The 26243-nt window shown below is 67.5% G+C and overlaps 4 protein-coding genes across 10 annotated transcripts in view; 3 read left to right on the forward strand and 1 right to left on the reverse strand.

Annotated features, from left to right (window-relative positions):
• Positions 1–1353: 1353 nt before the first annotated feature.
• On the forward strand, positions 1354–9007 carry SORBS3 (sorbin and SH3 domain containing 3). Of its 3 annotated transcripts, none has more exons than XM_068662074.1 (19): positions 1354–2027; positions 3333–3429; positions 3550–3794; positions 3871–3934; positions 4014–4046; positions 4148–4208; positions 4317–4410; positions 4514–4555; positions 4686–4772; positions 5274–5329; positions 5998–6122; positions 6242–6318; positions 6396–6442; positions 6563–6677; positions 6761–6886; positions 7786–8193; positions 8279–8358; positions 8430–8536; positions 8615–9007. In XM_068662074.1, the coding sequence occupies exons 1-19, from the start codon at positions 1989–1991 to the stop codon at positions 8674–8676; spliced, it is 1965 nt and encodes a 654-aa protein (XP_068518175.1). In that variant the 5' UTR covers positions 1354–1988; the 3' UTR covers positions 8677–9007. The 3 variants fall into 3 exon arrangements, with proteins under 3 accessions (XP_068518175.1, XP_068518172.1, XP_068518174.1); XM_068662071.1 differs by having other exon boundaries at positions 1356–2027; positions 3330–3429; XM_068662073.1 differs by lacking the exon at positions 1354–2027 and adding an exon at positions 2190–2899 and having other exon boundaries at positions 3330–3429.
• A 636-nt stretch (positions 9008–9643) lies between these two features.
• On the forward strand, positions 9644–15484 carry PDLIM2 (PDZ and LIM domain 2). 3 transcript variants are annotated; one of them, XM_068662343.1, is made up of 10 exons: positions 9644–9764; positions 11279–11401; positions 11806–11957; positions 12459–12525; positions 12612–12739; positions 12813–12870; positions 14153–14286; positions 14528–14673; positions 14771–14876; positions 15008–15484. In XM_068662343.1, exons 2-10 carry the CDS (start codon positions 11309–11311, stop codon positions 15183–15185), a joined length of 1062 nt encoding a protein of 353 aa, XP_068518444.1. In that variant the 5' UTR covers positions 9644–9764; positions 11279–11308; the 3' UTR covers positions 15186–15484. The 3 variants fall into 3 exon arrangements, with proteins under 3 accessions (XP_068518444.1, XP_068518446.1, XP_068518443.1); XM_068662345.1 differs by having other exon boundaries at positions 9653–9764; positions 11295–11401; XM_068662342.1 differs by lacking the exon at positions 9644–9764 and having other exon boundaries at positions 10386–11401.
• A 412-nt stretch (positions 15485–15896) lies between these two features.
• C27H8orf58 (chromosome 27 C8orf58 homolog) lies at positions 15897–19203 on the forward strand. Of its 3 annotated transcripts, XM_068662347.1 has the most exons (7): positions 15916–16043; positions 16880–16997; positions 17516–17994; positions 18082–18219; positions 18308–18386; positions 18713–18816; positions 18903–19203. In XM_068662347.1, exons 2-7 carry the CDS (start codon positions 16952–16954, stop codon positions 18984–18986), a joined length of 930 nt encoding a protein of 309 aa, XP_068518448.1. In that variant the 5' UTR covers positions 15916–16043; positions 16880–16951; the 3' UTR covers positions 18987–19203. The 3 variants fall into 3 exon arrangements, with proteins under 3 accessions (XP_068518447.1, XP_068518448.1, XP_068518449.1); XM_068662346.1 differs by lacking the exon at positions 16880–16997 and having other exon boundaries at positions 15897–16043; XM_068662348.1 differs by lacking the exons at positions 15916–16043; positions 16880–16997 and adding an exon at positions 16078–16638.
• A 3436-nt stretch (positions 19204–22639) lies between these two features.
• Positions 22640–26243, reverse strand: part of BIN3 (bridging integrator 3) — a 29752-nt gene continuing 26148 nt past the window's right edge. Inside the window, exons 7-8 of the mRNA XM_068662083.1 lie at positions 25992–26126; positions 22640–23398 (exon numbers count right to left, since the gene is read on the reverse strand). Coding sequence (XP_068518184.1) covers positions 23252–23398; positions 25992–26126 — 282 coding nt within the window. The 3' untranslated portion in view covers positions 22640–23251. The remainder of the gene's footprint in view (positions 23399–25991; positions 26127–26243) is intronic.

The following is a 26243-nucleotide window of genomic DNA, read 5'->3' on the forward strand; positions in this document are numbered from 1 at the left end:
TGGGTCCAAAAAAGGAACGAGGCGCCGTGCTGGTGCCTCCAGTGCCTGTTGCGCCTCGGTGCTTGGCCTCACCTCCTTGGAGAGCCCTCAGCCTCCTCTCCTCGCCCTTAAAATGGGTAAATAACCAAATAACTCTCTTTTTAGGTCTGGGGGGGGGATGCTGGCTCCTTCTTTTCCCCTCACCATCCTTCTCCTTTCTCTCCAAGGCTCGTCGGAGGAGCGGAGGCGCCGCCTCCCGCCATCGAGGCCACCTCTCCATGCGCTCTCCGACCCCCTCATCACCCCCATCACCCTTTTTTTTCCCTTTTTTTTTCCCTTTCACCCCTTTCCATGACCTCACCCCACCACCACCACCTCCCCAACCTTCCCCCCTGGATTGGGGTCAGCCTCTGGCCTCGCTCCCCTTCGGGGGTCTCCCTTTTGGCCTCGCTGTCCCGTGGCCGTCCCCCGGCCTCGCGGCGCGCTCCCGGCTGGCATCGGCGCGCTGAGCAAACAGGAAACACTCGCCCTTTGTTAATCCTGGCCCGGGCTGCGCGTTAAATATTTATCTGCCCGCGGAGGCTGGTGCTGGGAGCGGGGCGGAGGGAGGCTGGGACGGAGGCCGGTGGCACGGGGACGGGGACCGAGGTGAGCGCGGCACCGACAGGGCACGGAAACGGGTCAAAAAAGGGGGTTTTTGGTGATGGTGAGGGGTCATGGGGGGGTTTCCGCACTTGGAAAGGCTGCGACCTCTGGGGGACCTCTGGGTGGCACTGGGGACGTGGTGGGGTGAGCGGGGCGAGGACGGGATGGGGTCCCCAGCACCGCGGGCTGCGCCGCCTGCACCCCTAATTGCTGCCCTATAAATTATTGCCCCCCAAATTGCTGCCCCCTAATTGCTGCCCCCCTAATTTCTGCGCCACAAATTGCTCCTGTGCTGCCTCCCCATGGCCGGACTCTGTTCCCTTTGGGGTTCCACCTCCTCCAGGAGCCAGGAGGGTGCCCTCTCCCGTCACCTTTGTCCCTTGGGTGCCCCCGCGCCCTGCGCCTTCGTCCCCAGCTGCGGTTTCTCGGTGGGGGGAGGCCGGCACCGAAGCCCCCCCCCCCTCCCGCTCAGCCTCCGCTCCTGGCGGGGGGAGGCCGGGCCTCACGTGAGGAGCACGGGGCAGGGAAGGGCTGGGGCTGCCCGGTTTCGGGGCCGTCAGCAGTTTTGGGGAACGGCGAAACCGGGAAGCGAGCGTGGTGGTGGGGAGCACCCGGAGGGGACGAGGTGGGCTCGGGGGGCGCGCGCCCACCCTGGGGTTGGGGTGTCCAATGGGGGGGTCCCCAAATCCTGACCCCCCAAAAAAAGGGACAGGAGGTCACCGTAGGAAATCGGGCAGTGGGGACGGGGATTGCGTTGTCCGTGCACCCTGTTGGGGGGTTGTAGGGCAGCACGGAGCCCCTCTCCGCACCCCAGACCCCAACCGAGCGATTTTCTCCCCAAAACCCCCCTCCAGAAGCCCCCCTTTTGCCAGCAGGGAGGACCCCACGGGGGGTGCCTGCAGCGGGGGGCCGTCGGCGCCGGGCTTGGCCCCGTGTCGTCAGCGGGAAGGCGTGCGCGGGGCGTGGGATGAGTTCAGCCTCTTGGCTCTGCTCCCTGGATCCCGTTCCTGGAAATGTCACTGGAAACTCTGAATGGGCCGGCCCCGCTCCAGAGCGGGGCGCACTGGGGGTGGGGGGGGGGGGACACAAACGTGCCCCAAAGGGGGGGGGGAACCAGGGCACGTGGGCACCCGTCGGAGAGCTCGGGATCATCCGCGGGGCTTGGGGCTGCTGCTGCAAGGGGGGGTTTGGGGATGCTGCAGGGGGTCTGGGCTTGGGGGGCCTCTCCCCGCCACCCACCCGCTGTGTGCTGAGCTCGCAGAGAAACATTTCGGGCTTTGAGTTCCTCGCCCCTGCCTGCTGCTCCCCGCTCCCCCCGCCGCCCACCGCCTCCGTCCCGCGCCCCGCGGGGCTCCACGGGCCCCATGCGCGGCCCCGCTGCCCGCGGGCCCCCAGCCCGGGAGGTAAGAGGGGGCTCCAAGGGGGTGCAGAGGGGGTTCAGGGGTCGGATGGGGTGCAGGGGGTGTGGGTGCCTGCACCCGGCTTTGCTCGCCTTAGGGTGAATGTTTCCCGGGGTGTTAATCCCGTTAATTACTGGTGGGTTCAGTGCGGAGCTGGCGGTGGCGGGACTGGGGGGCCGGGGGTCCCACGTAGGTGACATTTGTGGTGCTGGGGGTGAGAAGGCACCCGGGAGGGGCTCCTCAGCCAGCTGGCTTTTTGAGGAGGGGTCTGCGAGGTGCTTGGGGCCATGCCAGGATCCCCCGAGGTGCCCAAAACCCCACATGGAGGGAGGGGTCCCACGGGTGAGGGGCGCAACGCGGCGCTGCCGTGCCCGGTGCGCACGGTGATGCTCGGGGGGCTCCTGGGCAGGGGGCGAGCAGGACACGGGTGCTGACAGCACCCCAAAGGGCTCCCCTCGTGCCGGAGCCACCCCAAAGTGGGGGAACAAGGGGGTTAAGGGGACGGGGAGGGGGGGTCCCATCCCCATCCTGCTGCGCCCCCGCCCCGTGCTGCAGCCCTGGCAGCGCGCTGCGGCGGTGACTCATGAGCTGCGCCTCTGCCGCCCTTCCCACTCCTCCCGCTGCTGCTCTCCTCCTGCTTCTCCTCCTCCCCTCCCTGTTTGCTCGGCAGGGTGGGGAAAAATACTTTTTGGACTTTCTGTTTCGTTGCTCGGCCCCGGGGGGGAGGCTGCGCCCGCTTCCCCCCCCCCTCTGCCCCCACATGCCCGGGCGCGCTTCGCCCGGCGGCTCCCGGCACGGCACGGCGGGGACGTGGCTGGCACCGGGATGCCAGGACGATGTGCCACCACTTGGCCACCACGCCAGCCCTCCCCTGGGTGTCTTTTTTTTTCCCTTAAAAGGCTCACGGGGATTTTGGGGGCCCCCAGGCAGAGTGGAGCTGGTGGAGCCAGGGGGCATGGGGCCGCTCGTGGTGGGGGGACGTGGGTTTGGGTGGGGGGTTCCCGAAGGTGGTGCCAAGCCCGGGGGCTGGATCCGTCTGTGGGCACGTGGAGAACAAGTGGGGGAGCCCCGAGGGGGCTGGGGGGGCACGGACCCGCCGTGAGGGGTCCTATAGGGACCCATGGGGGGCCCTATCCTGGCTCTGAGCCCGGAGGCCGTGCCCCTGTGCCCCCCAGCAGGGTTATGGGGACCCCCCCCAGCACGTGGTGATGTGGCTGAGTGGGGCCGGGGGCTGTGGGACCCCTGTTGAGGGGGGATTTGGGGAGCTGCTCCTCAACCCCCCCCGTTTGCCCCGTCCTCGTGCAGCAGGTGCCCGTCATCCGCCACCGCGGCTCCAACACGCTGAATTTCGACTTCCACGACCCCTCCCCAGCTGAGCACGCCCGAACCACCCCCAGAACCCCAGGTACCTGCCCCCAGCCCCCCCGGGGCCCCTGCCCTGCACCCCTGGGACCCAGCAGCTGCCCCACGCGCTGCCCAGCGACACCCAGGGGTGTCACCACCCTCCCCATCACCTCGTCCCCAGCCACCGACTGGTACCAGACCTGGCCGGCCAAGGAGGCGAAGGCTCCCGGCACCCCAGCACCAGCTCAGGACCCCATGCAGGGCCCGGGGGCTGCCGCACCCCCACATCCCACCCCCAGTTGCCCACGCCCACCGGGCTGGTCGGCCACGTGGACCAAGGACAGCAAGCGGCGGGAGCGGCGCTGGGTGAAGTACGACGGCATCGGGCCGGTGGACGAGACGGGGATGCCCATCGCCTCGCGCTCGGTGAGCCGGGGGCGTGGGGCCGGGCTCTGCCACCCCCTTGGGACCCTTCCTCACCGTCCCCGTGGTGTCCCTGCAGAGCGTTGACCGTCCCCGGGACTGGTACCGCAGCATGTTCCAGCAGATCCACCGCAAGCTGCCCGGTGAGTCCCGGTGCCACCGGTGCCGCCGGTGCCGTGGCGCGGCACGGTGCCCCCTCAACCTCCTTCTCCTTCCCCACAGAGCCAGACTGGGACGCCCAGCACTGCCCCACAGGTAGGCGCTGCCTGGGGACGGCACCGCAGGGCTGGGGACCCCCAGGACCCCCCCCAGGAGCCCCAGCTCAATGTGGTGTTTCCATGTCCCCCCCTCCTCAGAGCCACGGAGGAAAGGGCAGCCAAAAACCGAGCGTCCCAGTGTGCCCAACGGGACGGGCTGGTGAGTGTGGTGGCACGGGGTGGCATCGCCATGGGGGCGCGGGGACACTGTCCCCAGCACGGTGCCCGCATGGCACGGGGGGGCTCAGCTCCCCCCGGCTCCCCGCAGGGCCCAGTGGGGTGACCCCGGTGCCGACGCAGAGCCCGGCAGCATTTTTGACTACGAACCGGGGAAATCCTCTGTGTTGGAGCATCCCGGGCAGGTAAAATGGGGGAAATTCCTCCTGAAACAGCACAAAGCCCCTCGGGGGGTGCCCACGGGCACTGCGGGGTGCCCAGAAATAACAACCCCGTGCCCTTTTACAGCCCCCAGCAGCGGTGCCCCCAGCACGAGCTCAGCCCATCGAGGTAAGCTGCTGAACCCAGAGCCCTGGTGGCTGGGGGGGGGCTGGGGGGGGAACTGGGGGTGGCAGCGGGGGTCCCGCTGGCACAGGGCGGTGCCCAGGTCGCCCCCCACAGCCCCATCCTGCCCACGCAGGTGCTGCTGCAGCAGGAGCTGGAGCAGCTGAGCGAGGAGCTGGACAAGGACATGAGGGCCATGGAGACGCGCCAGCAGCCCCACAAGGTACCCGCACCCCTGCCACCCCCCCGGGGGGTGATGGAAGATGTCTGAGCGCCCCGATGCGCACCCATCCGGACGTGTGCGCCCACCCAGAGGTGCACCCAACCCAGATGTGCACCTGATCCAGCTGTGCGCCCAGCCAGCTGTGCGCCCACCCGGCTGTGCGTGCGCCCAGCGGGCCCCGGCGGCGCACCAAGAGGGGGGCGCACACCCGGCTGGATGCGCACCCAGCAGGATGGGCGCACAGCTGGGTCCCCCCACATCTGGCTGGGCGCACAGCTGGGTCCCTGCACATCTGGATGGGCGCACAGCTGGATCCAAAAGGACGTGCCCGTGGCCGTGGCGCCGTGGAAGCTAGGACCCAGCCCGGCGGCGCCGTCCGGCTGGCTGCCGCTGGCTGTGCGCAGCCGGAGCTGGACTCCCTCGCTTCCCGCGGAGACTCGGCCTCTCGGATGATTAATTTTTCTCTCTCCCACCCCCTTCCCGCTCCTCTCTCTCCGGCAGAGCTCGGCGGCTGCTCCCACCGCTCGCTCCCCTGCTCCGGCCTCTCCGGCGCCTCGGTGAGTACGGCCGCCCGCTCCCCAAAACCCTCAGCCCCAAATCCCCCAGCCCCAAATCTCACAGCCCCAAATCCCCCAGCCCCAAATCCCCCAGCCCCAAATCCCCCAGCCCCAAATCCCCCAGCCCCAAATCCCCCAGCCCCTCTCCAGCCATGGGATCACCGCGGGACGGGACCCCACTCATGGCTGGCTCATTCCCCGTGGAGATTTGGTTACTTTAGGGTGCCCACCCTGACGTCCCGCTCGTCCCCACGTCCCCCCCGCCACCACCCCAAGCCCCCCCGTGGCTCCGCTGGCTGCGCCCTCCCCACGGCCGGACACGGGTGGGGAGCTCGGAGGCCGGAGCAGCTCCGGGCTGGGCTGGCTGCCCGCTGGGTGGGACGGGGCTGGGACGAGGCTGACCCTTTCCCCTGTCCGGCCCGCGCGGGGACACCGTGTCCCGGAGCTTGGCTCAGCCCCAGGGGAGGTGCCGGCCGCTGGCTTCCCACGCCGCGGGGAGGGGACACCGGTGACAGCAGCCCCTGGGGGTTGGGGAAGCCACCCCCTCCCTCCAGGACCCCCCCTCCCCATGCACCAGGACCCCAGGGTTCAATACCGGGGGCTCTGTCCCCGAGCTGCGCCCCAGGATGGAACATTTTTGGTGGCACTTCACCCGCTGTCCCCCGCAGGAGCCCACTGTCCCCCCACCGGCTGCAGAGCCCCCCCGGTGCCCCCCACCCGCCCGCCAGCCCCAGCATGGAGCGGGGGGGGCTGGGGCTGGCCGGGGAGCGGAGCCGTGCGGCCCCCAGCAGAGGTGAGACCCCCCCCCAAATTTAAACCCAGATTTGGGGCACCCCGTGCACCCTTTCCCTGCCTCCTGGTGACCCCCCCATGCTGTGACACCCCCCCAAAGTGACACCCCCCTCCTTGCAGACCTCAGGCCCGGCACCCTCCCCAGCCTGTCGGATTTTGGGGACCCCGCAGAGGCTGTCAAGAGGGAGGAGAAGAAGGTGAGGCCCCTTCCTGGGGGGGGTCAGGGATGTCCAGGGAGGGGCCCCCCCACCCTTAACCCACTCTCCCCCCCCAGATGAAAGCTGCCCGCCTTAAATTCGACTTCCGAGCCGAGTCCCCCAAGTAAGTGACGACGTCCCCGTGTCCCCAAGGGTCCTCGGGGGTGGGACCAGAGCTAAGGGGGGGGTCACACGCCGGTGCCCCCCCCCCGGGGGCGGTGTCCCTGAGGGCTGCTGCTGGCAGGGAGCTGACGCTGCAGAAGGGGGACATCGTCTACATCCACAAGGAGGTGGACAGGAACTGGCTGGAGGGCGAGCACCACGGCCGCGTGGGCATCTTCCCCTCCAACTACGTGGAGGTGAGCCTGGGGGTGCCGGGGGGTTTTGGGAGGATTTTGGGGAGCCTGGAGATGATCACACCCCCCCCGTCCCCATCCCATAGGTGCTGCCCCCCACCGAGGTGCCCAAGCCCATCAAGGCGCCCAGCATCCAGGTGCTGGAGTACGGCGAGGCCCTGGCACTCTACAACTTTCGTGGGGAGCTGCCCGTCGAGCTCTCATTTCGTAAGGTACCGATGTGCCGAGCCGTGCCGGGCTGTGCCAAACTGTGCTGAGCTGTGCTGAGTTGTGCCAAGCTGTGCTGAGCTGTGCTGAGCCATGCCGAGCTTTGCCAAACTATGCCGAGCCATGCTGAGCCGTGCTGAGCTGTGCCAAACTCTGCCGAGCTGTGCTGAGCCATGCTGAGCTGGGCTGAGCTGTGCCAAACTGTGCTGAGCCATGGCGAAGTGCACTGAGCTGTGCCGAGCTATGCCAAGCCGTGCTGAACTTTGCCCAGCCGTGCCAGGCTATGCCAAGCCACGCTGAGCTGTGCTGAGCCATGCCGAGCCATGCTGAGCCACGCCGAGCCGTGCTGAGCTGTGCTCAACTATGCCGAGCTGTGCTGAGCCATGCCGAGCCATGCTGAGTTGTGCCAAACTATGCTGAGCCGTGCTGAGTCGTGTCGAGCTGTGCCAAACTGTGCTGAGCCGTGCCAAGCTGCACCGAGCTGTGCCTGGCTATGCTGAACCATGCTGAGCTGTGCCGAGCCGTGCCAAAATATGGCGAGCCGTGCTGAGCTTTGCCTAGCCGTGCCAAGCTGTGCCGAGCCGTGCTGAGCTGTGCCGAGCTGTGCTGAGCTGAGCTGTGCCGAGCCATGCCAAACTATGCAGTCATGCCAAACCGTGCCAAGCTGAGCTGTGCCGAGCCATGCTGAGCCATGCCAAGCTGTGCTGAGCTGTGCTGAGCCTTGCTGAGCTGTGCCAAGCTGTGCCAAACTATGCAGAGCTGTGCCAAGCCATGCCAAACTGAGCTGTGCCAAGCTATGCCAAGCTATGTCAAGCCGTGCCAAGCCGTGCCAAGCTGTGCCAAACTATGCAGAGCCGTGCTGAGCCGTGCCGAGCCGTGCTAACCCATGTTCCCCCCCCCGCAGGGCGAGCGGGTCTGCCTGGTGCGCAGGGTGGACGAGCACTGGTACGAGGGGCGCATCTCGGGCACCAGCCGCCAGGGCATCTTCCCCGCCAGCTACGTGCAGGTGCTGAAGGAGCCGAGGGTCAAAGCCTCGGCCGACGACTTCCCACCCTCGCCCGCCTCCGCCAGCCCCCGGCTCCCCGCCGTGGCCCCCTCCCCGCAGCACTCCCCCGGCCCCCGAGGCCCCCAGCTCCCCGCCGGCTCCCCTGGGACCCCTCGGCGGGTGCCGGAGAGGGGTCCCGGTGACCCCGGTGGGTGCCCGTCCTCCCCTCACCCCCTCGGGTTCGCCTTTCCCCCCTCCCCAAAGCTGCCCCGTGCTGGAGCCCCGGCCCCCAGCCCCTCACCAGCCCTCGCCTGGCCCCCCGAGCAGGTGAGTTGCCCCCATCCCCATCCCGTAACCCTATTAGGGCTGCGGGTGCTGCCCCATAACACCTCTCCCTTTCTCCCCCCCGCAGCGCCCAGCCGTGGGGGCACCCGCCAGCATCCCCCCTACCCCTTCCCCATCCTACAACGGCTCCGAAATCCAATGGACCCCGTAAGTAGGGCCGGGAAGGTCCCGGTGTCCCCGTGTAGGGCCAGCAGCCCCCTCACCACGGCACCCCACAGGTACCGGGCTCTCTACCAGTACCGACCCCAAAACGCCGACGAGCTGGAGCTGCAGGAAGGGGACCGCGTGGACGTGATGCAGCAGTGCGACGACGGCTGGTTCGTGGGTGCGTGGCCAACGGGGACGGGATGGGGACACCGCGGGGGGGTCACCGCCGGCCTCACCGCCTCGCCTTTCTCCCCAGGGGTGTCCCGGAGGACGCAGAAATTCGGCACTTTCCCCGGCAATTACGTGGCGCCCGTGTGAGCGGAGGAGCCACGGCCCCACAACCCCCCCCCTGCGGCCACCTACGGGGGCACGAAGCCCCCCCAGCTCCTGCCGCCCCTATGGGGTGCCTCTAACAGGGACCAATCCTCCAGCCGGTGCCTTAACCCGACCCTTTTTTCGCTCTGCCCGGTGCCTTATCACCCACAACCCGGTGGCCGTGCCTCTCCTTCCCTCTCCGGGTGGTGCCGGGGGGGGGGTCCCCGGTGGTTCCCCGGCCTGGCTGTGACGGCTGCGACCCGAAATGCCGGCCCCGGGGCCGTGCCACGCGTGCCTTTGTTTTTGTCCAGCATTAAAGCTCAGCTCAGCCCCACCTGAGACCCTGCCTGGTGATGTGGGGCTGGGGGGGAGCCGGTGGGGAGGTGCCCATATGGGATTTGTGGGGGTAGGGACCCTGGGGGCTGCGTGGGGGGGACAGCGAGTGGCCCTATGGGGTCAGGGGTGATGCTGCGTGGGGTTGCAGTGGGGTTTGTGGGGCTGCAGTGGTGCTGGGGGGGGATTTTAATGGTGTTTGTGGGACTTGCAGCGGTGCACGGGGCGTGCCGTGGTGCTTGTGGGGCTGCAGGGGTGCTTGTGGGGTTTTTTGGTGGTGCTTTGGGGACGTGCAGCCGTGCTCACGAGGCCTTGCAAAGGCGCATGGGGGGGTTGCAGTGGTGCATGGGGGGGTTATAAAGGTGCACGGGGGGGTTATAAAGGTGCAAGGGGGGTCACAGGGGTGCAAGGGGGCTGTAGGGTGGGGGCCGCATTTATTCTCAGGGCACATCCCCGATGCTGCGGGGGGGGGACAGCCCCACGGGGCAGCGATTTGTGGGGTCGCAGTGCCTCCCCCACTCCAAAAAAAAAAGGGGGCAGGGTCCTCGGGCACCTCCTGCCCCCCCCTCTCCACCGCCCCACACCGTGCGCCCCGTCGGGGCTGCCGTGCCCCCCAGACGGCGCTGCGGAGCCGCCGCCTCCCGGCCCGGCCCGGCCCCGTCGGGCTCCGCCGGCCCCTTCCGAGGGGGCGGCGCCGCCACCGGGGCCCCGTTCGGTTCCTCAGCCCCACGGGGCCCCCCCGGGCTCGGCCACCGCCGGTGAGTGCGCCCGGAACGGGGGGCGCAGAGAGGGGAGCGCACGGAGAGGCTGGGGACGGCGTGGAGAGGGGCAGAGGGGTCGGGGGGCCGAGGGGTCGGGGGTAATGGGGTCGGGGGTAGTGGGGTCGGGGGGTTGAGGGGTCGGGGGTTGTAGGGTCGGGGGGCGCAGGGGGCGGGGGGGGGCGGGGAGCCGGTGCCGGGGTGCTGCGGGGCAGCCGTCGGGGTCCCGTTGGCACCGGCCCCGTCGGGGGGTGCTGGTGCCGGGGGGACCCCGGGTTTTTTGGCGTCGCCCCCCCAAGTGGGCTGCGGGCAGGGGGTCCCGCAGGTGTGTCCCGTTCCCCCCCATGTCCCTCTTTCATCTCCTGTCACCCCCTGGCATCTCCTGTCACCCGCTGTCCCCCCCCCAGGGTGGCACCGCCAGGCGCTGCGGCCACAAAGGCAGCGCTGTGCCCGTGGGGTGCGGGGGGTGGGAGGGGGTAATGGGATCGGATTTGGGGTGCTGGGGGGGAGCGTGGGGTGAAGGGGATGGATTTGGGGTGAAAAGGATGGATTTGGGGTGGAGGGGACGGAGGGGGGCTCGGGGGCTGCGCGCGGACGGGTGATGGGCACGGCCTCGGGGATGCTGCCCCCCAGGCTGGGGTTGGGGAGGGGGCTTTGGGGTTTCCTCCCGCCGCCGCTGCTAAAGCCCAGCCCAGGAAATTCTTCCGGGCAGCCTCTCAAGCCCCTCTTTGTGAGCCTGGGATTTTTAAAATGCCTTCCCCGGCGGTTGCGGACGCGGTGCCCGGCTCCCGGGGCTGCTTTGGGACGAGGGGATGGGGACGGGGCAGGGAGCGGGGCCACCAGACCCAACCTTTAGGGCAGGGGCTGCCCCCATCCCACTGAAGCCACCAAACCCGAGGGTTTCCACGCTCCCTGCGCACCCCTCAGCATCCTCCAGCACCCGTTGGGCTGCAGGGGACCGGGTTTGGGTCCCCCGGGGTTTGGGTTTGTGCCTCCTTCCCCAGCTGGCCGCAGCCTCCCCTCCAAACCCCGCTGGCTTGGCCCTGCTGCGCCGGCCCCGGTGCCAAGATCCCAATTTTCTGCCTCGCACGAGGCCCCCGGGGTGACCTTTATCAGATATTGGGGTGCTGGGATGCGGGGTAAAGGCTTTAAACCAGGAGAGGGGAGATTGGGGTTGGAGATTGGGAATGGGGCCCTTCCAACCCAACCCATCCCGTGGGTTTTTTGGCCCCGTGATTCCTCCCCAAACCGATCCCCTGACCCCACAGCTCCATGAGCACACAGCTTGGGGTCCCCCTCGTCCCCACGGGGCCGCGGTGGGGAGGAAGCCACCGGCTTCATCCGGGGCTGGGGGGGCGGTGAGAGGAAGCGACGGCGCGAAGGCGCGGGTCCCCTCCCCGGAAGGAAGGCGCTTTTGGGGCCCAGCACCCCGCTACCGGGACCCCTACGGTGTGGGGCCAGGGGGTTCCCCTCTCCCCTATCCCTTTGGCACCCCAAATTTCCCCACGCCGCAGCCCCCTCTCCGCGCAGAGCCGCCCGCTGCCATGCCGCTGAGCGTGACCTTGGCCGGCCCGGCCCCGTGGGGCTTCCGCATCACGGGGGGAAGAGATTTTGGGAAACCCATCACCGTCTCCAAGGTAGGAGCTCCCCTCCGGGTTGGGGTGCTGGGCGGGTGCTGAGCGGGGCTGCCCGACTGGAGCAGGATCCTGTTTGCCCTCCTCGAGGGTTTGCGCTCTGTGGGAACGGCCGCCGGCCCCACACGGGCTGGGTTGGTGCCGGGGGGGGGCCGTCTGTCCTCATCCTTTGCACCCCACAGCGGGGCTGGTGCTGTTTTGGGAAAGCCAGGGGTGAAGGGAGGCTGTGGGTAAAAGGGATTTGGGGCCGGATTTGGGTGGATTTGGGGTGGATTTGGGGCTGGGGCCGGCCCTGGAGAGCGGTGACCTTGGCCACGGAGGCGCACGAGGGGCGCGGAGCCACTGCCCGGCTGCTCGGTGGCTCTGATCCCGGTGGCTTTGTCCCCGTGTCCCCTTTCTCCTCGGAGGTGATGGAGCAGGGGAAGGCGGCCGCCGGCGACCTCCGCCCGGGGGATGTCATCGTCTCCATCAACGGGGAGAGCGCGGCCGAGATGCTCAACGTGGAGGCGCAGAACAAGATCAAGCAGAGCCCCGGGGAGCTCCGGCTGCAGGTGGAGAGGTGGGCGAGGGGACGGGGAGGGGAAGGGTCCCCAAGGCAAAGCACAGCAGCGTCCCCACCCCGTGCCTCGGTGTCCCCCGGGGGGGGTTTTGGGGTTGTTTTTCCCCTCCGGCATCCCCCGGGGCTGCGCCATCCCTGCGGGGAGCCCGGCGCTGCTCTCTAATTAAAGTGTCAGGCGCTAACAAAGCCGGGCAGCCCTGGCAGCCGTTACCTGGCCGACCGGTGCTGCCTCCCCCCGGGGAGATGGGGGGGATTTGGGAGGGGTACGGGCACATTTGGGGGCTCCCCATCCCCGTGCCCCCCTTCTCTCGCCCCTCTCCAGCAGGGTGGGGAAGCGCCGAGGGCTTTGGCCACCACCCAAACGCCACAACCCCGGCGGCATTCCTCTCATACCTCTCCCCCCGGGGCGCTCGCCAGCCCCTGAGCGACTATTTCAGGGCGTGGGGGGGGGGGGGTCCTTGGGAAGGTGCAGGACCCCTCCCCACTCTGCCCCCTCCCCAGGCTCCCGCCGCCCTCTCCCAGCCACAATGGGGACAGCTCTCCGGACAGGCTGGCCACACGCTTCCAGGTGAGACCCAAGGAGTCCCCAAATGTTGTGTCCCCCCCCCCCCGGGGGCTGTTTCCAGCTGCCAACATCTTCCCTTCCCTCCCCAGGACACCGTGAGGATGCGGGAGGAAGGCTCCTGGAGACCCCCACCCTTCGCCCCCCAGCCCGCCAGCCCCATCTCCCCCATCCCGAGGCTCGCTGATGGCCGGGGCGAGCTGGGGCTCGGTGGCCACGGGTAAGGCTGGGGGTCACGGGCGGGATCTGGCCAGGATCGGCCCCCCCCTGATGGCCCCGTGCTCTCCCCACAGCTCCCAGTCCCTGCCCAGTGCGCCCGAGGAGCTGCCACCACGGCCCAGCCTGCCCCAGGTGAGCGGGGAGCTGGGGGGACTTCGGGGGGCAGGAGAAAGGTGCTTGGGAGGTTGCTTGGGGTGAATCTGGGTGCTGGCAGGCTTTGCGGCCCCAAATCTTTGCCCTCTGCACCCCCCGTGCCCCCACACAGCCCCGTGCCCCCCTTATTGCCCAGCCCCTCTCTCCCCCAGGGCCCCGCCGCCGGTGCCGCCGGCCCCCCCAGCCCCTTGGGCACCGGCGCGCCGCCCTGGGATGTTTTCCTCGCTCCTACCCGGCATTTTTGGCAGCAGCACCGAGGCTGGGGAGGCCAAACCAGTTTGGGGAGGGCTTGTGGGGGGGGTGCCGGGGCGTTGGTTGGCAGGGCAGGGACCTGGTGCGCCCCCGGCTGCGTGCCGGGTGCCGCCTGGGTGCCCGGGGTGGGGGCTGTGGTGTCTCTCCCCCGCCACCCCGACCAGTCTTAGGGTGCCCACGGCCCCCCAGCCCTCCTCCCCGATGTGGTTTCGGGAGGTTTTGCCTCCCCTCCTTCCCTTCCCCTCTGTCCCGGGGATGTTTTCCAAGCCCAAATCGGGAAGCGCGGTGGCCCCGAGCGCCGCCCGTTCCAGCTGCCTTTGGCCGCGGCCCCGGCCGCCCCTTGGCTCCTGCAGCCCTCCCGCTCCCTCCTTCCCCCCCCCTGCTCTTTATTTGCTTTGGTGTCGGCCCCACAGAGTCCCTCCCTGCCCCAAAACCACCCCGAGGTGGCTGGGGCAGAGCATCCTGCAGCTGGGGTGCCCCTGGAAGCGCCGGGACCCCAAAGCTGCGGCGAGGGGCGAAGCCTCCCTGGGATCCTGCCTCTCCTCGCACCCTTGGCGCTGGGCTCCTCGGATGAGGCCAAGGCGCCCAGCTCCACCCGGGCCTAATTTTAGCTCCTTCTTCACCCTCCCGTGGCCCTGCGGAGCCTCGGTGCCGCCTCTCTCCATCCCCACGGGGTCCGGGCAGGCGGCAGCGAGCGGGGCCGTGCGGGGTTTTCCTCGTCCCCGTCCCCGCGGGTTCCTGCTGGGGGTTTTGCAGCTGCTGCGTGGCGGCTGCTCCCGGGAACGTCGGGAACATCGGCTTCCACTTAGCGGGGCTGAGCCTTTCCTGCCTCGCCGCTAAGCAGGAGCAGATGCCGGGGAGGGGAACGGGCGCAGGCATAGGGTTACGGCACGGGGAGCAGCCCCACACCCAGCCACATGGCCGGGGGGGGCACGGGTTGGAGCAGGGCTCCTGGAGCCCCCCCCCGTGCCCCCTCGGTGCTCTCACAACCCCTTTCTCCCCGTGCCAGGAGCCAGGAAGCCACCACAACAGCTCCCCGGGGCCTCTCCTGCCTCCTTCCCCCCGGCCACCGTCACCACCGCACCCCTGGGAGCCGGGCAGGGAGCAGCGCCTGCCTTCGCCCTCCCCCGGCCCCCGCAGCAGGTACAGAGCGGGGTTTTTTGGGGGCCAGGACGGAGGCAGGAAGGCCCCCAGCCCACCGTGAGCAGGTTCAAACCTCTCCGAGGGAACCCTGCAAAGAGTTAACGCACCTGCGAGGCAGGTCGGGGTGTGGGAGGATTTTTGGGCAGGCTGGGGCAGGTGCGGGCAGCGGGTGCAGCGCGGCCGATTCGGGTGCCCGGAGCCCCCCCCCAGGTCCCTTCCCCACGGTGTTGTTCCCCCCCAGCCCGGGCCCCGAAGCGGCCATGAGGCGCTTGGAGGAGGACTCGGAGGTGTACAAGATGCTGCAGGAGAACCGGGAGCTGCGGGCGGCCCCGCGGCAATCCAGCACCTTCCGCCTGCTGCAGGAGGCTCTGGAGGACGAGGGCGGAGGTGAGGGGCGCGGGGAGAAAACGGGGAGCTTGGGAGGTTTGGGGGGAGCTGAAAAAGGGGTTGGGAGCAGCATCCTGATGGTTTCGTGTCCCCGCAGCCGGCCCTGCAGCCCCCTTCCCCAGCCGGCTCTCGCCCAGCGCCCGCAAGCCGGTGGCCGGCGTCCAGAAGCTGCACACGTGCGAGAAGTGCGGCAGCAGCATCGCGTGAGTTGGGGGGCACTAAGAGGGGTGGGAAGGAGGCAGGGATGGACAGACGGATGGAACAAGCTCGGGGGGGGACACGTGGGGTGACCCCAAGCCGCCGCCTGCCCCCCCCCCCCCCCATTTTCCCCCAGGACGCAAGCGGTGAGGATCCAGGAGGGTCGCTACCGGCACCCGGCCTGCTACGCCTGCTCCGACTGCGGCCTCAACCTGAAGATGCGGGGACACTTCTGGGTGGGCGACGAGCTGTACTGCGAGAAGCACGCCCGCCTGCGCTACCAGGGCGCCCCCACTGCCCCCACCCCATCCTGAGCCCCCCCCCCGCCACCCGCGTCCCCTGCATCCGCGGGGAGCAGAGGGCACCCGCGGCACCCCGGTGGCCCCGCTGCTTTGGTGCTTTTGGGTGTGCAATGAGCGGGGTCGGGTCTCAGCCTGGCTGTGCCGTGGGGTCCCTCGCTGGCACCCATGGGGACGTGGGGGACACTGGGGACATGGGGGACACGGGGACGCTTGAGCACGCAGGCACCGGAGAGGGGGCTGGCACCGCTTCGCACCCTGCCTTCGAGGAATTAAAGCAGATCTCTATATAAATATAATATATTCCTGCTCCACGCCCGTGTCCCGTCTGTGTGGGGCAGCTGGGGGGGGGACACGCCTCTCTCCCGGCCCCCCCCGGGGGTTTGTCGGCGTTTTATTGCTGTTATCAGGGGCCTTTGTCCCGCCGAGGATCCCGGAGCTCTTATCTCTGCCCCTTGTGCCTGTTTGCACGGAGGGGGCTTTGCTCTCCCCGCCCCGTGCCAAAACCCCAAAGCGCTCCCATCGCTGGGATGCGGCACGGGCAGGGGGCGGCCAAACCTCCCCCCAACCCTCCTGGCCGCCCCCGCCCCGCCCCGGGGCCGTGCCGCCCCACAGCCCGGCCCCATAAAGAGGCCGAGGAGCGGTGGGGCTGGCCCCTCTGCCCTCCCCCCGTGCGCCCTGCCCCGTGCGCCCACCCCCCGTGCGCCCTGCCCCGTGCGCCCACCCCCCGTGCGCCCTGCCCCGTGCGCCCTGCCCCGTGCGCCCACCCCCGGTGCGCCCACCCCCGGTGCGCCCTGCCCCGTGCGCCCTGCCCGGTGCCGGGGATGCTTCGGCGCCGCGGAGCTTTCAGCGTGGAGCCGCTCCGGGGGCGCGGTGAGCTTTTGGGGGGGGTCCCCGGTGTGCCGAGGTCCTGCCGGAGGGGGCCCTCGCTGAGTTATCAGTGCTGGGGAGGGGCCCTGAGGGTTCCCAGCAGCTCCAAATTATGGTGTCTGTGCTGGGTGGGTGTTCGAGGGGATCCGACAGCACTAATTTGTGCTGGGTGGGTGTCCTGGGGGCCCCCAGCAGCCCTAATTTGAGGTGTCTGTGCAGGCTGGGGGGGCCCCAGGGTGTTGGCTGAGCTGGGAGTTTGCCTTCAAGCCTGCAGTGCTGGGGTCAAGGTCAATGCCTCCCCCATGCTGGGCGAGGTCTAGCACCCCCAGCCCATCTCTGCATCCCAAAGGACCCCTCCCACAGAGCTGGTGGTGGGGGCACGATCCCCTTTTAAAGCTTCCCAGAGGGGGGGTGCTGAGGGGCTGGGCAGGATCCGTCCCGCGGTGCCCACGCAGCGCGCCGGGAGCCCGTGGAAGTCGGGCGCGTGGGAGCGGCATTGCTGGGATGCGCGCGGGCCTCGGGGGCTGCTGAAAGGCAGGATTGTCCCCAAGGCCACCGCCGTGTCCCCAGCGCTGTGCCGAGCCCCGAGGGACCCGCGGTGAGTGGACGTGGGGCAGGAGAGAGCCCCAGGAGCGGGCGGAGAGGGCAGGGAGGTGGCGAGGTTCCCCCGGCACCCGGCTGTCTGCCTGCAGCCTTGAAGTGCCCAAATCAGGCTCTCGCCTCCCCGTCTGGGATGGGGAGGGAGCCCTAACCACCGGCCCAGCCAGTATCACCCAGCCCAGATCCCGAAAGGGAACCAGTTGGGAACCAGTCCGGTAATGAGGTGCCTCTGGATACAGGGCTCTGGCTCCAGCTGGGGCGGGTATAAAAGGCAGCGCCGGGGACGCGCGCCCGGCACTCGGCTCTCGGCGATGTGGGGTGGCTCCCGCGCCGTCTGGAAGAGGAGGTGCAGCTGCTGTGAGTGCGTGGGGGGGCTGGCCGGGGGGGTGGGCAGCTCCAAACCCCGATTTGGGTGCATGGAGAGGGGGGGGGAATAGCAGAGGCTTCGCTCCCCACCTCCCCGAGCCCTGCGCCGGGTCCCGGTGGGAAGGGAGGCGAGGGCTGAGGCTGCCGTCGTGTCCTGGGGTGCAGGGTGGTGGCTGCAGAATGCGGCCCAGCTGGGGCTGAGGGTGTAGGGCGAGGAGTTGGAGGTGCCTGGAGCCATCCTGCAGCGGGGGAATTCAGCCCTGCAGTCCAGCAGGGTGCTGATGTCGGCTGAACCCCCCCCGGTGCCACCCAGGGGCTCCCTTCGGAGAGGGGTCCCCAGGTGGCGACGTCTCCAGCAGCCTCAGGGCAGGGCACGGGGCCGGTGGCCACGATGGGAGCGGTGCTAGCCCACACCCAACTGCGTGCACCCCTTCTGTGGGGTCAGCTGGCGCCGTGCCCTGCCTGCGGTGCCCCCCGGGGACCCCCATCCGATGCCCTCGCCCCTGCAGATGGTCCCTGGGAGACGGCGGAGAGCTGCGTGGTGCGCACGTCCGCCAGCGTCTACCGTCGGCTGCACGAGAGCCCCCGGAGCCCCCCAGCAGGGATGAGCAGCGAGGAATCGGGCGCTTGGGGCCCCCCCCAGCCTTTTCCAGCCCCGGGCAGCCCCCAGGCGAGCGGGCGGCTCCTCAAATCGGAGTCAGAGGACTCCGGGGTGGAGATGGCGAGCAACGAGAACTCGCCCTCCACCCCGCTGGGCTCCGAGAGCAGCTTCTCCCTCGACGGCTTCCAGCAGCCAGCCCACGGGGACCCTCCAAAGAGCCCCCCAGGAGGGGAGCGTGGCGCTGAGCCCCCCCGGCCCTTCCGCAGCCGCTCGGCCAGCAGGAAGCCGGGGCAGCAGCGCAGCAGGAGGCAGCGGCAGCTCAGCCGGCGCAGCACCAGCGCCGGGGACCCCCGGGAGCTCAGCGCCGAGGAGCCCGAAACAACCGGGGTGCGTGCCGGGGAGCAACGGGGGGGGGGGAAAACAAGGGGGTGCCTCGGCCCCCACGCATCCCTGGAGTTTTTTCTCACCCCCCAGGTGGACGCGGCGGTGCCGGGGCAGGGGCTGCGGTACCTGGAGCACATCTGCCAGATGCTGGAGCGCGTGGCGAGGCTGCAGCAGGACAACCGGCTGCTCCGGCAGCAAGTGGCGGGCGCCCGGCGCGCCGGCAGCGTGGTGAGGGTTGGGGCTGAAGGATGGGGACTTGTGGGGTTTGTGGGGTGTGAGGATGGGGTCCTCATGCCCTGCCTCTCCTCGCACACAGCCCCACAGGGAGCAGGAGCCGGCCACGTGGAGGGGTGAGAGGTTCCGGGCGCGCTCGTGCTCCGACAGCCATGCGCCAGGTGAGGGGGGCAGGTGTGGGGGTGACACTGGGCTCTGTCCCCAATTTGGGGGCTCTGTCCCTGACCCTGTCTCTGTCCCCAGTGTGTGGGGTCTGTCCCTGACCCCATTTCTGTCCCTGTTTTCAGTTCTGTCCCTGACACCATCTCTGCTGGGGACAACCCACGTTGGGGACCCCATCAATGTCCCCAATGTGTGGGTTCTGTCCCCAATCTATGGGTTCTGTCCCCAGTGGGTTCTCCCCCTGACCCCATCTCCGTCCCCAACGTGTGGGTTCTGTCCCCAATACACGGGCTCTGTCCCCAAACCCACCTCCATCCCCCCGCAGCCCCCGACCCCACACCGTGCCGCAGGAGATGGGTGCACTCCGCCAGCTCCCCCAGCCTGCTGGACCCCTCCGAGAGCGGGTCGGGGACCCCCTCCCCAGACAAGGTAAGGGCTTTGGGGGCGGGTGGGGGGTCCCCAAAGCCCCCCCACATCCATCCACCCCCCCCGCTGACCTCCACCTCCCTCCGCAGGACGGGCGCTCGCACTGGGGGCGCGTCAAGGTGCTGCTCACCCGCCTGGCCCGGCGCTCCCTGCGGGGTGGCCGCTGCCGATAGGGTCGGGGACCCCCCCCACAACCCCCCCACTCGACCCCTGGATGATGTCACACCCCACTGGATGACGTCACACCCCACTGGATGACGTCACACCCTGCCAGATGACTTCACACCTCTCCAAATCACGTCACGCCGCACTGGGGCTGGTCCCCACCCAGGCGCACCCCCCCTCCCCTTCTCCCTAATTTTTTTTCCCAATAAAAAGCTTTTTCCACGATTTCTCCGCCCGGTTGCTGTGTTGTCGCTTGATGACGTCACACCTCCCCCTTCCCCCCCCCCCCACCGTGACGTCACGCCGGAGCTCTCGCCCCCTGGCGTCACATCCGGCGGTGCGCTCCGGCGGGCGGCTCGGGCTGCGCCGCTTCCGCCCCATTTGTCTGCGCCCCCCCCCGCCCCAAAATCCCCTCACACTCCCCCCTCGTCCCCTGACCCCCCTCCCTTTACCCCCCCACCCCAAAAATGGCCCAATTCCTGCAGCAGCTGCCTCCCCCCCACACCCCAGGTGGCCCCATCCCAGGTGCGCAGCGGTGATTTTTGGAGAGGTTTTGGGGACCCCCCAAAATTTTGGCTGACCCCCCCCCCCTCCTATAGGGCCCCCAAACTCATCCTCCTTTCTGGGGCCACCGCTGACCCTACTGGTGCCTGCTGAGCTGCTGCAGGGCGCACGGCACCTGCAGGAAGGTGCGTGGATTTTTGGAGAGGTTGGGGGGACCCTCCCCAAAACTGAGTCCCCCCTCCCCAAAAATGAGCCCCCCCCAGCACGAGGGTCTCCTCAGGTGGGCGAGAAGCAGCGGGGTCTTCAATGGGGTCGCCAGCAGCCTGCACGAGTGCTTTGGGGTGGTGGATGAAGAGGTCTACAGCCCCGGGCAGGCGGTGCCATGGAAGGCGCTCAAGGTGCAGACGCTCTCCAACCAGGTACCCGTGGTGAGACCCCCCTGGGGGCTGCTCCATCACCCCCCCGATTGTCCCCAACCCCATGTCCCACCTTGTCCTGGTGATGCTCCAGGTGTCACGGGTGTTTTGGGCACCTCAGGGTGATGCTCTGGGTGTCAAAGGTGTCCCCGAGCATCACAGATTGCCCTGGTGCCCCTACCTCCCCTCAAATCCCCCCCCCCGACAAGGGGCTGCTGCAGACCTTTAGGTTTTCCGGGTACCCCAAAAAAAAAGAACATAGGGATGCTGCGGGGCTCGGTGCCCAGCTCAGCCCTCGAGGTGGTGACAGCCCCGATGTCCCCGGGGTGTCTGCTGTGCCCCCAGGTGCTGCTGCTGTCCTCCCCGGGCTTGCAAAAAATCTGGGGGTTCTGCAAAAAATCTGGGGGTCCTGCAAAAAATCTGGGGATGGGGGCTTTGGGGTGGAAGGGGGGCGGTTATGATGCAGCCCAGGCTCAGTGCCTGCTCTCCCTGGTTCCTGCTGGAGAGGAAGGAGGATGAAGCTGTGCTCATTGGGGTGGGGAATGGGTCCCATCACTGATCCCGATCCCGAGGCCGACCCCGTGCGCTGAGCGGGTTCACCCAGTGGTGAGCGGCAGCAGCGATCAAGGAGCGCAGTGTGGGGTTAAATCTCCCCCTCCTGGGAGCTCTTTCAGCTTTGGGATCTGGTGGGTGGTGCAAGAAACCCGCAGGTACCCGCTGCTGCTGTGGGAAACGGGGCCCTCCTGCCCAGCCCCGTGCCGGGAGCGCATCGGGCACCCTGTGGGTGCGCAAACGCCGCGTGGCGAGCAGCTGCTGGCACTTTGGTGGTGTTTTTTTGGGAACATCCCCAGGAGCAGGGGGCTTACGATGCCTCCTGGGACCCCACTGCTGTGTGGAGGGCGAGGGGCAGCACTCGGCTCTCTCCTGGGCTGTCCCAGTGCCCGTGCAAAAAAAAAAAAAAAAGCGTGGCTCGCCGCACCGCGGATATATTTTCTATATTTTTCTCTCTCTTTATATATATAGCAGTCCTGCTCCGGGTAACCGTGGCAACTGATTTTATTTTGCTTAAACCTGGCCCGGCATGTGATGCGGTGGGGAAGGAACAGCTGAGGGGGGGAGAGGGAGAGCTCGGTGCCGGGGGGGAGGCTTGGCACAGTCCCAGCCGCGCTCTGGCTTGGAGCCGTGGCGCAGGCTGGGCTGCGAGCGCCACGAGGTTGGGCTCTGCTCCGTGTCCCCCCAAAATGAGGACATCAGGTGGCCTTTGTGAGGCCGGTCAGGGTCTGTAGGATCGCTCCTGGGGCTGCGTGGTGTCCCTGGAGCAGTGGGAAGCCTCCGGCCAGTTCAGGGAGGAGAAGGGGAGCTCGCTGTCTCCATCGCTGGAGGACAAAGCCGCGATGGTGAGGCTGTGCCATGGGTTGAGCTGCCAGGGTTGCAGCTCGGATGTCCCCAGAGGTGGCTTTTTCTGTGGGTGGCCACATTTTGGCATTTTGGAGAAGGCAAGAGGCCTGCCCAGCTGGCAGCCTCTTCATTTCCACCTAACCAGGGCCTTTTTTTAGCAGATGGAGACCCCCAAGCAGCACACAGCCTGCTGGTGCTCCCGGAGGAGGAAGAGGAGGAGTTGGGTCCGCACCGAGCAGGGGCTCAGCCCTTCCCTGGGGGGCTGCAGGTCTGGGGGTGCTCCCTCCTGCCCCTCCCCAGGTGCCAAGCTGGGCAAAAGAGGCCGAGCTGCGCTCTGACGCCTCCAAGCACCCGGAGCTGGAGTTTTTTCCCCCCTCCAGGACTTGGTGAGCCCCCCACAGCCCCCTAAAACCCCACCGAGGGCTTGGAGCAGGGAGGGGAAGCTCCGTGTGTGCTGGGGGAGCCGGGGAGAAGCGGGACTCACATGCAGCAGGGTGAGCCCAGCCCCTGCCACCCCCCCTCACCATTTCGGCAGCCCCACGTGCTGCACCCCCAGCACCACCCTGCCCCTGGGCACCCTCCTGGCCTTTGTCTACCTCGACTGGAATTTCTGGGGCTGCCTCCACTGCTGGGACCTGGAGAGGATCCTCCTGGTGCCGGGGTGTTGGAGCCCCCGGATGGAGCAGGGAGGGAGCCCTCCAACAGCTATCCCAAACCCAAAAGCCCCCTGGCAAGCTGGGGTGTTGGGGAAGAGGGGTGTTAGGGCAGAGAGAAAGCCCTAAACGCCGGATTTAATTCAGTTTCAGGCTGTAAAAGTGGCAGCAGCACCGTGTGTTCAACCGGGGATGGTTCCTGGAGTCCCTTCAGCTTTCACCCCGTGGCTGTTCCATCCCCTTTTCCCTCTCCAACCCCTCTCCAGCTCAGCGCAGCCCCTCTCTACCCCTTAAAACCACGACCCCTCAATAAATTTGGTCAATTTTGGGGCAGTGCCAGCTCCGTGTCCCCCTCCTGGCCCCGCAGTGCTGCCTGGTGGCAGCAGAGGGCGGCAGCAGCCCGGCGCAGCGGCACCGCGCGCCCCGGTGCCTGCCCTGCAAAAAAACTTTTGGGAAGCCCCAAACCTGCTCCAACACCCCCCTCTGCTGCTCCGGGACCCTCTGTGCGCCCTGCTCCATGCCCATTTTCCCTGGATTTGATGTTTTTCGCCGTCTTTTAATTTTTTTTGCACATTTTCAGCCCCGGGGTTTTGCGCTCCCAGCTTGGCGCGGGGCCCCCCCAGCTCCAGGGCGAGCGATCCTACAGCTGTAGGGTGGCCCCATGGAAATCAGCAGCCCCAGCACGGTGTCTGGATTTAATCTCTCATGGATTTAATCTCTCCCGTCCATAATCTCTTTCTTTTAACAGCGTTTGGTCGGGTGAGGGCTCCACCGAGGCACTTTGCACGGCTCCTGCAGGGAACGGGCTGCATTCAGCAGGGAACCCCTCACCCTCCTCCTCGAATGCTCAGCTCCCCAAAAATGCATCCCACGGGAATCTGAACGCTTCTGCCCTCCCCTTGGGGGCACCGGGCTCCTCTTAAGGCACCAAACCGACACCCTACAGGCAAGGAGCCTGGGCTGGATCCTGGCACGGGGAGCCAGCAGGGTGCTGGGTCAGGGCAGGAGGGCGCAGCCTGCTCCTTTTCCCAGCTGAGCTGCCCCACAACCACCTATTTAACGAGAAACCGGGCTCCCAAAAATTAAGAGGGCAGAAATGGGATCAGGATGCCCGTGGCCACCCCATCCCGCAGCCTCGTAGCAGCTGGGGGGGGCCGTGCTCTTGCAGGAGCCCCCCTGGCAGAGCTTTAAACCCTCCACCATCCATCCCTGCACCCCGGGACAAGGCAGGGAGGGGGCTCAGGAGCTGGGGGGCTCCATCCCCAGCCCCGTTACGGGTCCCCCCCCCGCCCTCCCCATCCCTCAGTCGTCGGCCACGATGGAGAGAGCCCGCAGCTCGCTCAGCTTGGCTTCGTTCTCCCGCTCCCTCTGCTCGTCGCTCAGCCCGGGCTGGTCGATCTGCGCCGAGAGGTCCCCAAAAATTTTGTGCATCTCCGTGTAGTAGACAACCTGGGGGAGGAAAAAAAAAAAATAGGGGGCAAGTGAGCAAAGCTGGGGGTCCTCCCTGTGTTAATGGGGTCCCCCCCGTGTTAACGGGGTCCCCCTGTATCCAGCTGGGATGTCCCCTCCCCGGCACTGGTGGCACTGCCCCCAAAACCTCCGGGGGACCCCGCATCTCCGCCAGCAGGGCGCATGATGCCATGGGGCCAAAGAAAGCTCGGGCAAATATTTTGGGTGCTGTTTTTCCCCCCCAAAACCCCTCCCAGCTGAGGCTGTCTGCGCAGGAGGCGCCGTTTCTCCGGGTCCCCTCGGGGAAATGCCTCTCCCAGTAGGACCCAGAGCCTTCCCAGTAGGGATTTGTGGGGTGGCTGCCTCAAACGGGGTCCTGGCCATCTGGGGGGGCTCCGGGTGGGACATGAGCCCCCGGAGCATCACCAGGAGATGGGGACACCGCGGTGTCACCCCTCTGGTGGCCCCATACCTGCTGCCTGCTGGTGGCTCAGTACTTTTCCAGCCCTGGCTGCCCGAAGCTCCAGCCACGTCCCCTCGAATCCCATCCCCAGCTCGCGTTTGAGACGGAGCCAAAGGCCCCGAGCACACCTGTCTTGAACTAATTCTGTTTGGGGACACCGTGTTCTCCCCATTTTCTATAGATCCTATTTACAACGCGCGCGTTACCGTAGGTCCTGCACAAAACAAAGCCCCGGGGCTGCTGCCAAAGGCCCCGAGCCCACCGTGGCCATACAGCCAGGCTCCAAATCCCCGTTTAATTCCCAGCTCCGCCACGAAGCCGGAGCAGGATCGCATCTAGCTGGAAAACAAAGCACGGCGAGGGGAGGAAGTGTTCCTCGAGCCGCCGCCGGGGCACCGCCGCTCCCCCTTTCATCTCCACGGGGCCACTTCAAAGCCCCCAGGCGGGGAAATATTTGTCTCCGTCGGCTCAGCCCGGGCACGTGGGTGGACAGAAGCATTTGGTGGGGGGTGTTGGAGGCTCTGCTCCCTCGTGGCACGCCGTCAGGGCACACCCGGCTCCGAGCTGTGCCATGGGAACCCAAGCGCTTGGCACGACGGCCCCGGAGGGGCTGCTGAGGGTCAAAATCCTACAGCTGCTGCTCCGGGGCTGTTTTTTTTTCCCCTTTCTTGTAGGGGAGAAGCTTAGCAGCCAGTCGTTGTTCCCAGTCCCTGATCCCAGTCCTTGTTCCTAATCCCTGTTCCCAGTCCCTGATCCCAGTCCCTGATCCCAGTCCCTGATCCTAATCCCTGTTCCCAGTCCCTGATCCCAGTCCTTGTTCCTAATCCCTGTTCCCAGTCCCTGATCCCAGTCCCTGATCCCAGTCCCTGTTCCTAATCCCTGTTCCCATTCCCTGTTCCCAGTCCCTGATCCCAGTCCCTGTTCCTAATCCCCATTCCCAGCCCATCACCGTCTAATTTCAGCCCCACACTTTTTCCAGGGCCATAAATAAAAGGAAAACTCGGCAGTTTCACACCAGCTCTGCCTCCACGTGGCAGTTTTGCCCCGGGGATGAGGTCTCCGAGCACCACAGGGCCCGGCACACCCCGGTTCCTTGAGAGCCGTGGCCCCACAGGGCAGCCCCCGTGGGCTGTGCTCCTCGAGCGATCGCTGCTAGAGGTAGGGGCAGGGGGGGGTGAAAATAGAAATTGCACCGAGCAGTGAAAAAGCCCCAAAAAGCTGCTCAGTGAGGCGTGGAGGCGGAGCTCAGCCCCGGGATGGGATGGGATGGGGATGGGGATATGGGATGGGATGGGATGGGGATGGGATTGGGATTTAATGGGTTCAGGGATGGGTTTAGGGATGGGGCCACGGTCACAGCACCCCTGCCACCATCCCCCTGGCCAGGCCCCTGCAGGTGAGCAGTGACTCAGGGCTCCCGGGTGCTATTCCTGGCTCCCCACTGACTCATTAAGTTACCTTGGGCAAGCCACTTCCCTTTTTTTTTTTTTTTTTTTTGCTTTTTTTTTTGCTTTTTTGCCTTTTTTTTTCAGCCATCTGCAGCAGGGGAAACGCTGCGCAGCCCCTGGGGGGGTGAGGAATGGGGTGGGGGGCACAAATGAGGCTTGTGGGAGCAGCAGGGTGGGGTGCCGGGGTACCCTACACCTTGGTTGGGGCACCCTGCTCGGGGCACCCTGCTCGGGGCACCCTGCTCCAGCTCACCCCAGAATCCACACTGGGTTTCTGATGAGCAGAAGGCACAAAGAAAACAAGGAGGCAGGGACATTTGGGACATTTTGGGCAAGGCTGCTCTCCGGGGAAAGCGCCAGCAGCTCCCTCGCTGCCCAGACAGGGCAGGCGGCCGTTTGGGTTTCAAGGTCTGGGTGCCAAACGAGCCACCCACAAACGAGCGGCCGGGGAGGGTTGGCGTAGCTTGGCAGGGGGAAGAGGTCGGCGAAATTTGGCCGTGGCTCCAGGGAGTCTGCTCGTTTCAGCTGCCACGGCTGGAACACGGGGCCCCCTGCTCCTGATTGTGATGGGAACGGTGAAAAAAGCACCCCCAGCACCCAGCCAGGCGGCGGCACGGGGATCGGGAGCCACCCCCAGGAGCAGCAGCGGGGATTTCGGGGGGACCCCCGGAGCTCATCTCACCTGCGCCCGGACCAGGGACTCGAAGCTGGGCTTGAAGTAATCGATGCGGCTGCTGTAAAATTTGGGCATCTCCTCCAGGAGCTGCTTGTTTTTGGCCTCAAAGTCCTCCTTCACCGGCCGCAGCTCCTCGCGGGCCTGAAAAACGAGACGGGAGGGGAGGCAAAAAGTTGGGGAAAGCCCTGAATGGGCAGAGCTGCGAGGATGGTGACCAAAACAAACAAATTTTGGGTCTCAGCTCAGCCTCAGGCCATC

This window comes from Anas acuta, chromosome 27 (genome assembly GCF_963932015.1).
Source record: "Anas acuta chromosome 27, bAnaAcu1.1, whole genome shotgun sequence".
Classification (NCBI taxonomy): Eukaryota; Metazoa; Chordata; class Aves; order Anseriformes; family Anatidae; genus Anas; species Anas acuta.

Bases quoted from the DNA above. Each gene is read 5' to 3' on its own strand.
- SORBS3 (XM_068662071.1), top strand. From the start codon at position 1,989: ATGCGCGGCCCCGCTGCCCGCGGGCCCCCAGCCCGGGAG. The intron at 4,047-4,147 runs GTAGGCGCTGCC...CCCCCTCCTCAG, and splicing joins CGCCCAGCACTGCCCCACAG to AGCCACGGAGGAAAGGGCAG. The intron at 4,411-4,513 runs GTAAAATGGGGG...GCCCTTTTACAG, and splicing joins TGTTGGAGCATCCCGGGCAG to CCCCCAGCAGCGGTGCCCCC.
- PDLIM2 (XM_068662342.1), top strand. From the start codon at position 10,952: ATGGGGCCCTTCCAACCCAACCCATCCCGTGGGTTTTTTGGCCCCGTG. The intron at 11,958-12,458 runs GTGGGCGAGGGG...CCCCCTCCCCAG, and splicing joins CTCCGGCTGCAGGTGGAGAG to GCTCCCGCCGCCCTCTCCCA. The intron at 12,526-12,611 runs GTGAGACCCAAG...TTCCCTCCCCAG, and splicing joins GGCTGGCCACACGCTTCCAG to GACACCGTGAGGATGCGGGA.
- C27H8orf58 (XM_068662346.1), top strand. From the start codon at position 15,995: ATGCTTCGGCGCCGCGGAGCTTTCAGCGTGGAGCCGCTCCGGGGGCGC. The intron at 16,044-17,515 runs GTGAGCTTTTGG...TCGCCCCTGCAG, and splicing joins GGAGCCGCTCCGGGGGCGCG to ATGGTCCCTGGGAGACGGCG. The intron at 18,220-18,307 runs GTGAGGGTTGGG...CCTCGCACACAG, and splicing joins CCCGGCGCGCCGGCAGCGTG to CCCCACAGGGAGCAGGAGCC.